At 41.9% G+C, this 10,309-nt stretch overlaps 2 protein-coding genes across 2 annotated transcripts; both read left to right on the top strand.

Moving 5' to 3' along the window:
• Nucleotides 1-4,895: 4,895 nt before the first annotated feature.
• On the top strand, nucleotides 4,896-7,049 carry LOC146304388 (THAP domain-containing protein 10-like; the record flags this gene model as incomplete). The annotated part of the gene is given in 6 exon segments (XM_084714188.1): nucleotides 4,896-5,280; nucleotides 5,282-5,593; nucleotides 5,920-6,076; nucleotides 6,306-6,531; nucleotides 6,616-6,742; nucleotides 6,873-7,049. Coding segments are annotated over 6 exon segments (1,089 nt in total), but the record flags the coding sequence as incomplete, so codon positions are not given.
• Nucleotides 7,050-7,890: 841 nt separating this feature from the next.
• Nucleotides 7,891-9,602, top strand: LOC146304387 (uncharacterized). Its single transcript, XM_084714200.1, has 4 exons — nucleotides 7,891-8,198; nucleotides 8,381-8,552; nucleotides 8,723-8,871; nucleotides 8,973-9,602. The coding sequence occupies exons 1-4, from the start codon at nucleotides 8,069-8,071 to the stop codon at nucleotides 9,161-9,163; spliced, it is 642 nt and encodes a 213-aa protein (XP_084570326.1). The 5' UTR covers nucleotides 7,891-8,068; the 3' UTR covers nucleotides 9,164-9,602.
• The last annotated feature ends 707 nt before the right edge of the window (nucleotides 9,603-10,309 follow it).

Raw genomic sequence — 10,309 nt, 5'->3', positions numbered from 1 at the left:
TTTTGAATGGACTGTGATTCACAAAACTGGCCATCATCACCTGAATGCAGATGCATTGTCACGTCGCCCTGCTGACACTAGACTGACAGACCAGAGTGCCCTCTGCCCTGCTTCTACCAATTTACACCCTGATGACAGACACTCACGGTCTGTGAGTCCATTTTGTCCTGTCAGCTCCGTACACCACCACAGCTCCAGCAGTGCTAACCCCAAATCAGTTTCCTGTAATGAGACCAAACCACATCCTTCAGGTCCAGACTTACAGAGTACTGCACCGTCTGTCTCTTCCACATTTGTGCTTCAGCTCCCTGAGGAAGATCTTAAAAAGGAACAACAACAAGACCACATACTGTCAGAAGTCATCAGCTGGAAAGCTAGAGGTCAGAAACCGCCATATTGGCGCATGAAAAAATGCACGGCAGCTGAGAAGGCACTTTGGCAAGAGTACCACAGACTAACCTTTTATAATGGTTTACTCTGTCGCAAAGTTTTCAACCCATCCACTAAGTCAGTGCTGCATCAAGTCGTTGTCCCTCATGCTTTAAAAGACACTGTCCTACAGTTGCTGCATGGAAATCCAGTGACTGGTCATCTGTCCACAGATAAAGTCCTGAAACGCGCTCAGCAACTGTGCTACTGGCCATTCATGTCACATGACATCAAAATGTGGTGCAAACAGTGTACTCCATGTGATGCAAGACGGAGTCCCACACCTCACCACAGAGCGCCAATGAAAACGATTGTGGCTACTGAGCCATGCCAAAAGGTTGCAGCTGATATACTTGAGCTCCCCATCACAAGTCGTGGCAACAGGTATGTGCTAGTTGTTCAAGATTATTTCTCGAAATATGTCAACCTGTATGCCATTCCAGATCAGCGCTCCACAACAGTTGCAAAATGTCTGTTTGAAAACTACATCTGTCAACATGGTATTCCAGAAATGCTACACACAGATCAAGGACGCCAATTTGAATCTGACCTGGTGAAACATCTGTGTGAACTGTTGGGCATCCAGAAAACACGCACCAGCCCATATCATCCTCAGTGTGACGGCATGATTGAGAGGTTCAACAGAACGCTTATTGATCAGTTAGCCAAGTCACTTCTTCAACAGCCAGGTGAATGGGATGACTGCCTTAACCAAGTTGCTTTGGCCTACAATACCAGCCCACATTCTACAACAGGTTTCACCCCATTCTTCCTCACACATGGCCATGAGGCAAGGATGCCTGCCAATCTGTTGTTACCTAATGTCACACCATCATCATCCACTTCAGGTTCTCCTGCTGACTATGCTGCACAGTTAACTCAGAAACTTCAGTCAGCCTTCAGTTCTGCTACATGGAACAGAGACTGTGCCCACAACCAGCAGAAACAGCAGTATGACAAAAGTGTCAAGCACACTCCCTATGTTTCTGGAGACCTCGTGTGGTTAAATGACCCCACTACATCAAAACAAAAACTTGCTCCTCATTGGAAAGGCCCTTTTGAAATACAGGAGTGCCTTGGATCAGATGTGGATTCTCCTGGAGTGACATACAGGATTCGTTACCTCTTGGACCAGTCTGACAAGTCCCAGGTTGTCCATTACAACCGTCTCAGACCTTACAATGCCCCTGTGCCAGATCGAGGACATAAGGCACCTGCTTCTGACTCATCTTTGCAGCCTCACCTCCCTCGCTTGACTGCATTGTCAGGTGCATTGCCCTTTAAACCTTTACGGACTGCAGCAGTGAAAAGCTATAATATACCTGAACGTAGCAGTACTTCCCCATTGGCCCCTCAGGCTTCCCAGCCAGAGCCCCAACCTCGGCCGCAGCCACAATCCAACTCCCCCCGAACAGCTTTGTCCCAGACCCAGAGTTTATCTGCCCCCTCCTCTGACCTGGTGTTAGTTCACCACTCTGACGCTGTCCCATCTGTCACATTTGAGGAGGGCTCTGGTTCTTCATTGCTCCCCACAGGACGTCAAGTTAGACCTCCAAGATACCTTATGGACTATGTTCTCAAGTGAAGCAGTTATGTGTTCTTATTATTACCACTTATCTGTATCTCCTTGCTGTATGTGAAACGAGGACGTTTCTTTTGTGAGAGAGGAAGGAAATGTAAGGTTTATAAGTTTAGTTAATTCATTTATTTTAGTAATATGTTAAAAAAATATGTTTATGTCTGTACAGTTAACTATTTACACATTCATGTTCAAAATTATTATTTACATATTTACAAGTTAAAATATTTACAGCAGCATTGTTAAAAACAGTTGAATAGGTTACTGGATCTGCCCCTTTAAGTCTCACATACATTGACCTCAGTCTAGGTCCTCCTAGCTTCTCATTGGTTACTTGAGAGACATGTGACAACAACAAGGAAGTGTAACGAGGCTAAGAAACGTTGTTAAAAAGTTGCCTGAAGTGTGGACCACAGTAAAGTGCTGCCTAAGAAAATATCCGTCTCCATCCTGCTGTTTATCTTCAATTAGAGTGATCCAACCACCACACATCTAACTCGCATGTTACATATGCGTGCTATCTGGGATGATATGCATGTGCTTGCTTGTTTTTCATTGTCTTTTACCTTTGTATCTTACACACAACCATATCAAATTTTTATACACAATCTCTCCAATTATTGAGAATCTCAAAATGTTATTTTTTGATATGAATATTCATGGGGCTGCACGGTGGTGCAGTGGTTAGCACTGCCGCCTCACAGTGATAAACCTGTATTGATTAACTACGTCCGCATCCAGGTAACATTTTTCAGCTCAACGAAAAAAATTGGTTCTCTGTGATTTATCTTTCAAAATAACAAGAACGTGTCAACTGGTGGCTTTTTAAGCTCACTAAAACAATTTAAATACTACTTTGCAGTGATGGAGTTTGATTGAAGTGAAGCACCTTGAAATTGTGTTGTATTTTATAATTCATTATCATCATCATCATCATTATTATGCATCTGGCTGGAGAGCGAGGGAGAGGAGTAGGGGAGAGAGACTGCTGTAGAGAGGAGAGGCGAACCGATCCAGCCGATTAAGGAGAAGGTACGCGGCTGTCCGTGCTCCTCTTTCTTCTCCACTTCCTTGTCATCCTCATGTCCTCCTCCCATCCTGACTCGTCTGTACCGCTAACCCTACATGTGGGTGTAGGAAGCAGAATCAGAAAGTGTTTCTGAAATTTTAAGTGCGCAAAATTACGCACGAGTATATCCATCCAGCTCTGACATTATACGGTCTTACGGATTTATACTGTCAGATATAACGTCTTGTTCATTTTATAGATAATATTTGTTTTATCCTTGTTTTTTTCTGGATCCGATAAACATGCAAACACAAACACTACAGCTGCTCCAGCTTATGATCTGACAGCTACGATCCTGTCCTGTATGCACTTTGTGGCCCTGTTGAGATTTATTAGGCTTTGTAATTATAATAATAATTCATTTGTCTGTATTAGTGAGATTAACTTTAACAGCCGTGCGCCTGTCTTCAAACAAATGAAAGGTGTTTGTGAAGATGTGTGCGTACCCCAGCCAAGCACGGACACACACACCCTCAACTCCAATACTTACACTTAATTTCTGACAGAAAATATGTTCAAAGGACTCTTTACTAATCCACGCTCCTGTGTGGGGAAAAGATTGAACATAAATGAAGGTGTTTTGTGATTGTGGAGAGATGCATGCTTCTTCATGCATAACACTGGAATTTCCGAGTGTCCTTTAAGGCACCTCGACTCTACTCAGCTGTGTGACATCGTCGGACCATTAACTTTTCCCGCGTCTATTGAGGTGAGTGGCTGTGTGTCTCCTCCTGTCCCTTTAATGTTAAAAATCAGCAGGTAAATAGTCAGAAATATGTAAACTGCCAGTAAATTGGCGTGGTAATCGATAAATACGAACAGGAAATGAAGCCTCGGTCGATAGGCGGTCGGGGGGAGGGGCGGGAGAGGGAGGTGTGTCAAACTCCGGCCATTTACAGTCGGTGCTAGGCTAATTGATAGTTGAGCTAGTGTTAGCTAACTTGGTGCTGTCTGATAGCTGCAGTAACAGTCACCTGTCTCCCCCCTGCTCCTCTGTGTGTATGAATGTAGCCCTAGCTTCAGTAGAGTGTGGTGTAATGATTCAAGTGTATGTGTTGTAATACGTACATGGTGTGGTTAGGGGGCGTACGGGGGAAGTTCAAGTGTGTGTCATGCAAGAGGCTGCACAATGTTAGAAGTCATGCTATGTTGCTGGCAATAAATACAAAGTTAAGAAAGAGACACGGTCGTCTTAATTTCCCACGAACACTACGATAATCCGACATAGAGCACAGAGCACAGGTGACAGACAGGAGGAAAGACAGTGTGACAGTAAATATTAAATAAAATAAATAAATAAAGCAAAGGGCATCTTGAGGCAAAGATTGAATTTTATATTCAGGATACTTAAGCTTTAAGCCAGCTAAGGTATATATAGGTTAATTGTCTTTCTGGTGTAACCAGTCACATATGTGCCTATGGTTAATTAATTCTCTCTCATGTGATGGTGTTTTTATTTGACAATTATTAGCTGATAGCTTTATTATGTAAAGATTGTTGGTTATGTGTGAACTTTTGCTTAATGTAGTGTGTGTAGAAGTGTCTAGAATTTGAATATTTGTTATGAATGTACTTTCTTGCAAACCTATGTATAAAAACAGTCATAACTGGTGCTACTTAGTTTGAGTAGACATACACAGACAGACTGAGATACATAAGATGAGACTAATATATTGTTTCCTCTTTTAGACAAAGAGAAGTATATCTGGAGGCTGCGCTTGATTGGTGAGTGAAATAAAATCTGAACTGAAAGTAACAACAGAGTACATTATTTGACTGTGGACTGTGCTTTGCTCCCTTAAAGAGCATGTTGCAGGTTATACTTTTTTACACATGTATATGTAATCTTGTCCAAAAATTACCATTTTAAAAGTTAAGCAATGATTTACAATGATTTTCAGCCCACAAGGGTGCAAATTTAACCGAAAAAGTGACAGTTTGGAGCAAAGCGAATGTAACTGCTCTTTTTTTCAAGATCGCGTCATATTACGTCACGTGAGGGAGTTATAAGTTAGCCGCTGCAATAGTTTAGTGTGGCGAGTAGGTAGTTATAAGTCAGAGCGGTCGTGTTATAGAGAGTCAGTGTGTTTTCAGTAGTTTATCTTGGTTTATCATGGTGAATTACTGCGTGTGTGGAGGTTGCACAAACTCCAGCCTGTCAGGACATCGGGTCCAACGATTTCCGAACAGTAAAAAAGAGCGGAGCTGTCTTCCGTGCCTGGGTGCGTTTTGTGCAGCTGAAGAGACGGGACTTCACCGCCGCGTCAGCTACGAAAAACGCGGTCGTGTGTGGTGCACACTTCAGACTGGAGGATTATCATTCCAGCGATTTGATGGAGTTCAACATGGGATGCCGAAGCAAGAACCAGGTGCGACTTAGACCAGGTGCAGTTCCTTCGGTGCACCCGCTTTCATCAGGACCGCTGTCAGCAGCATCTTCGGGTCTTGCTGCCGGCGGGAGACACGGACATGGATCGGACAGAGACTCAGCTCGAAGAAAATGTGAGCTGTGCACTGTAAGAATTATTTTCTAACGATTCATAATTAACAACTTAGTTAACATAATGATTTCAGTTATGAGAAGCAACGGGATATGTTTAGGTTGTTGTAGTAGAGCGTTAGCTTGTAACCCCCTAAGCTAATAAGGTAGAAGTGGAAAGCGCTAGCTAACGTTGCTAGCGCTAGCAACGTTAGCTAGCGCTGGCAACTTTTTTTTGTAAAAACCTATCTTCTGAAAAGGCTCTCGGTTTGCTAATAACATAACTGTCAAGTTCAGTTAGAGCTCAGAGATGTTGTTTGCACAGTAAATATTTTGATAATATAACGTGTGTATGTTTATAAGGACTTGGGAGACATTAGCAGTGGTGAAGAGGGAGCTACAGCCAGGGCAGCAGCACAAATTGACACAGAGCAAGAGGATTTTCCTCCACTGGCTCCTCAGTCATCTGTGCTTCACTGTGGCTCACAATGCAACCTCAGACCTTCTCATCGTTCATCAGGTAGTGTAACATCACTCGTATACAGAATTAATTGTATATGCCACAGATATGTTTATAGAATATTAGAGAGAAAATAATTAGATAAATCTTTCCGTATGATGCAGGTCAGAACACATTCTATGAAAGGGCTTTTGTATGGGATTGCATATTGGATGGGGTATATTTTAAAGCAGCCACGGAGTGTACGGTGTTACACAATTATATAAAGGTGGAACTGTTTTTACTCTAGCTGTCCAGGCACAGCCCAGGATGGTCAGTGTGGGAACTCAGACAGAAAGGTCTGAGATACAAGCATCAACTCCACTGCCCAGTCTTGTGCAGAGCGATGATGAATCGTCTGTTTTCATGGATGAAGCTGGAGACATGTCGTGGATCCCAGAGGAGGAAATGAGAAGTGACTCATCTGATGAGGAACTTTCAAGTCCACGTCTGCAGGAATCTCACCCTGACTTCAAGTAAGACGTCTTTTTATTTAGGATTTAGTGTGTGACCAAATTATATCATACTGCAAAAATAATAAGTGATTTTCTTTTTTCCAGGGCTGCTGATAAGTTCATTGTGTGCCAAAGCCAGCTGATGTCTCTCTTCACTAAGTGCCCAGCCTGTTGTGGACAAACCCAAGGAAACATTGAGAAGCAGGAGGGAACTTATGTAAAAATAAAGCAGGTAAGAGGTTTTGTGTTTTCTAATGGGAAAATGAAGTTGTATCACAACTTGTGTATTTGTATGTTTGTTATGTTTTGTCTTGTTTATATAGTTATTTAGTAATTTTCTGCCTTTCACATACATCTCTCAGGTCTGTGCTGCATGTGGGTGTCAGCGTGTTTGGCAGAACCAGCCAATGCTGCACCGAAATATGCCAGCCTGCAACTTGTTACTGAGTGGAGCCATCCACTTTTCAGGTTGCATGGCCACTCAGACCATCAGGATGCTGAAGCTGTTCGGGCTTCAGAGCATCAGTGCCATCAGCGCCTGTACACAATCCCAACAATTGTGCAGGCGTGGAAAAATGAGCAGGCAGGGATCATACAAGATCTCAGTGAGATGGGGGGTGGACTGATCCTGTCTGGTGACTGCAGGTAGTTTAAAATAATGCTGGTCAAAACAGTATATGATATGGTTTGATAAATCAGCTTTTGTGCTTACATATCTGAATTAAACCATTTTGTCTTTCATAGGTCAGACTCCCCTGGCCACTGTGCCAAATATGGTACATACTCTTTGATTGAGGACAGACTCAACAAGGTTTTAGATCTGCAACTAGTTCAGGTAAGTTAACATTATCATACAGACAAACCAAATCAATCAAATCAAATCAAATTTTATTTATATAGCCCAAAATCACAAATTACATTTGTCTCAGGGGGCTTTAGAATCTGTACAGTGTGTGACACCCTATGTCCTTAGACCCTCGGTTCGACCACTTGTGTAATGTAAGATAATGACATCACTTAATGTTTCACACAGAGCTCAGAGGTCCCAAGCAGTAACTGGTGTGAGCTAGAAGGTCTAAAGCGCAGCATAAGGTTTCTTAACGAACAACATATGCAAGTGTCAGCCCTCATCACAGACAGAAATCGACAGGTATAGACAAGCAGCATCTTACATCTGGAAATGCTGCTATGTTGTTGCTGCTATGTTAAAAGCTAAAATGAAATGAACATTTTCATAACTAATGTGTTATATTCCCTGTTATAGGTTGCCAAGTGGGTGCCTGATGAGTTGTGTCCAAAAGGAACACATTTTTTTGACATCTGGCATATTGGGAAAAGTATGTATCTTGATAAAGGTAGTTTTGTTTGGGTTGGCTATGATCATTATAATTATTATTTTTTTTACATTTTGTGTTTCTGTTCTGAAACAGGTGTAGGGAAAGCCTTAGATGCTGCTTCAAAGGAGAGAGGGTGTGAAGATCTGAAGCTGTGGAGGCCAGCTCTCATAAACCACCTCTACTGGACTGCTGCTTCCACTCCTGATGGAGATCCAGATGAGATGGAGGCCAAGTGGAAAAGCATGGTCAACCATGTTCAGGACATCCACGAACATGGCACACCTGCATTCCCCAGCTGTGCACATCCACCCCTGGAGGGAGAAGCAAGGAACAAGGAGTGGCTGGAACCAGGTACTGAATATTCATTGTGCTTGCTTCTGATTTTTTTGATTGTTTGTTTGTTTGTTTTGGTGTGTGGTGTTTTAGCCCAGCTGGTACTTGTTAAGATAAACAAACAAAATATGATGCAAATCACACTTGATAATGATAATACAATCATGCTTAAGTTTTAGTGCAAATTTGTGTTTATGCAGGATCAACTGTTGCAACAAAACTGGAGAGTGTAGCTACTAGAGCAGCACTGGTAAAGGATGTTCGACAGTTGTCCCCGCAGCATCAGACCTTCTCACTGGAGGCTTTTCACTCCCTTATCCTGCACTTTGCACCAAAGCACACTGGCTTCTCCTTCCTTGGGATGTACAGCAGGTAAGTATTTTATCGTGATAGAGTGAGTACTGCTAAAACTATGTTGTATTAGACTGCATGGATTTTAGCTTAGGGTACTATCTTAGCGGTGAATGATTCATTCAATTTGAATATTCTGTCCTGTAACTTTGACTTTACTCATAACTTGTGACATTGTACTTTTACTGCAGACTTCTCTTGGCAGCTTTGCACTTTAATAACAATGGCAGCAGAGAGGTTGCTCGGACCAGTGATGGTGACGCGTGCTATGCAGTTCGCTACCCAAGGTTTCGCAAAGGCATCTGTGTAGTCCGTCCTGTCAAGGAAAAGCCATCCTACGGTTAGTAGTTCCAGTCAGTTCCTAAATATGCTTGTGTGCTAGTCCATAAGTCAATAACAGTGGAAGTGAATGTGATCTAAAATTATGTTTTCTTCCCCCAGAATATGCTTCAGCCCTCATGGAGTCTCTGAGAGTGGAATACTCCAGGTCACCACAGGTTCTGCGAGAGCACAGTTCAGTCTTGTCCTCCTCTGCACCTGCTCCCCTTTCCAGATCCCTCCAGAAGATGAGCAAGGATGAGGCTGTGGGGGCATACCTTGCACAACATTCCCGATTTAACACGGGGCATTAATACGATACCTGCACAGAGGCCTGTCACACTCAAAGTACACACACCTTGTGATATTCTCTAAATTTTGATATCGATCCAGTTGCACGTGTTTTATAAATAACATTTATAATTAAGGATTGAGACAACACTAGTTGAAAGTTTGCACAGTTGAGTGCTCTCTATTTTTACATGGGTCAGATGGCATATTTTTCTTTTAATATATTTACATTTGGCACATCTGCATATATATTTTAACAGTTGCAATATTGGGTTAGTTTGGTTTTCACACTTGATTTATATATGCTGTACCGAATGTGCCTAATTCTCTTCACTTTAATTCATGAAAATACATAAGTAATTATTTATGAAGGACATGTTTATTATCAGTCTTAGGCTATGTACAGCACTTTGTTTTCAGCTGTGGTTGTTTTTAAAGTGCTTTATAAATAAAGTTGAGTTGAGTACTGTTGCTTGCAGGCCTAACCATAAATTCAGCTCTGCTTGTTATATAAATGTTCTACTCTAACATATTTTCTTACAGAGACACTTTGTGATTGTGATTTGTTTTTATTCATTGTCACCCAAATGAGGCCATTCAAAACCTTTATAAACCCCTCCTTCCTCTGGAAATTGCTGTCTAATGGCAGACACAACACAAGCTGGTATGGGCTTTCTGATGTGCCTGCCCAGAATGCCATAGGTCCAGCGGACAATCTGCCTGTATGCAGTGTAGCGGTATTGCCTGGAAATAGGGACAAAATATCAGTATTAGTCATATACTAATGGTATGAAAAAGTGTGACACAGGTAATCATATGTTTGCACTTTATATTGTATATGTTTAGATTTTATGTATTTGTACTACTGTGATGAGCCATATGTAATGGGATTTTGTTCTACATTTGTGTACTCAATGACAATAAAAGTCTGTAAGTTACTGTCTACCTAAATATTGGCCACTTTAACTTATTAGCTGTTTACAGTCACTGGCTAATTATGATAACCTGTACAATCCAAGTCAATGCTATACAGCAGCTCGGCTGTACATTCTACATTTATTAAGTTTCTATATGTTCAGTGTATGTTAACTTTGCAGAGAAGGTGATAATTCTACTTTATTACTGAGGCTGTACTAAATGATGGTGGTGTATTAGACTGCCTTATATTG

Source organism: Lutjanus erythropterus, unplaced genomic scaffold (assembly GCF_056507025.1).
Source record: "Lutjanus erythropterus isolate fLutEry1 unplaced genomic scaffold, fLutEry1.hap2 Scaffold_155, whole genome shotgun sequence".
In the NCBI taxonomy this organism is placed as follows: Eukaryota; Metazoa; Chordata; class Actinopteri; order Lutjaniformes; family Lutjanidae; genus Lutjanus; species Lutjanus erythropterus.
The sequence above is the reverse complement of the archived record's forward strand: the minus strand, read 5'-3'. Positions and strand labels throughout refer to the sequence as shown.

Bases quoted from the DNA above. Each gene is read 5' to 3' on its own strand.
- LOC146304387 (XM_084714200.1), top strand. From the start codon at position 8,069: ATGGAGGCCAAGTGGAAAAGCATGGTCAACCATGTTCAGGACATCCAC. The intron at 8,553-8,722 runs GTAAGTATTTTA...CTTTTACTGCAG, and splicing joins TTCCTTGGGATGTACAGCAG to ACTTCTCTTGGCAGCTTTGC. The intron at 8,872-8,972 runs GTTAGTAGTTCC...TTCTTCCCCCAG, and splicing joins CAAGGAAAAGCCATCCTACG to AATATGCTTCAGCCCTCATG.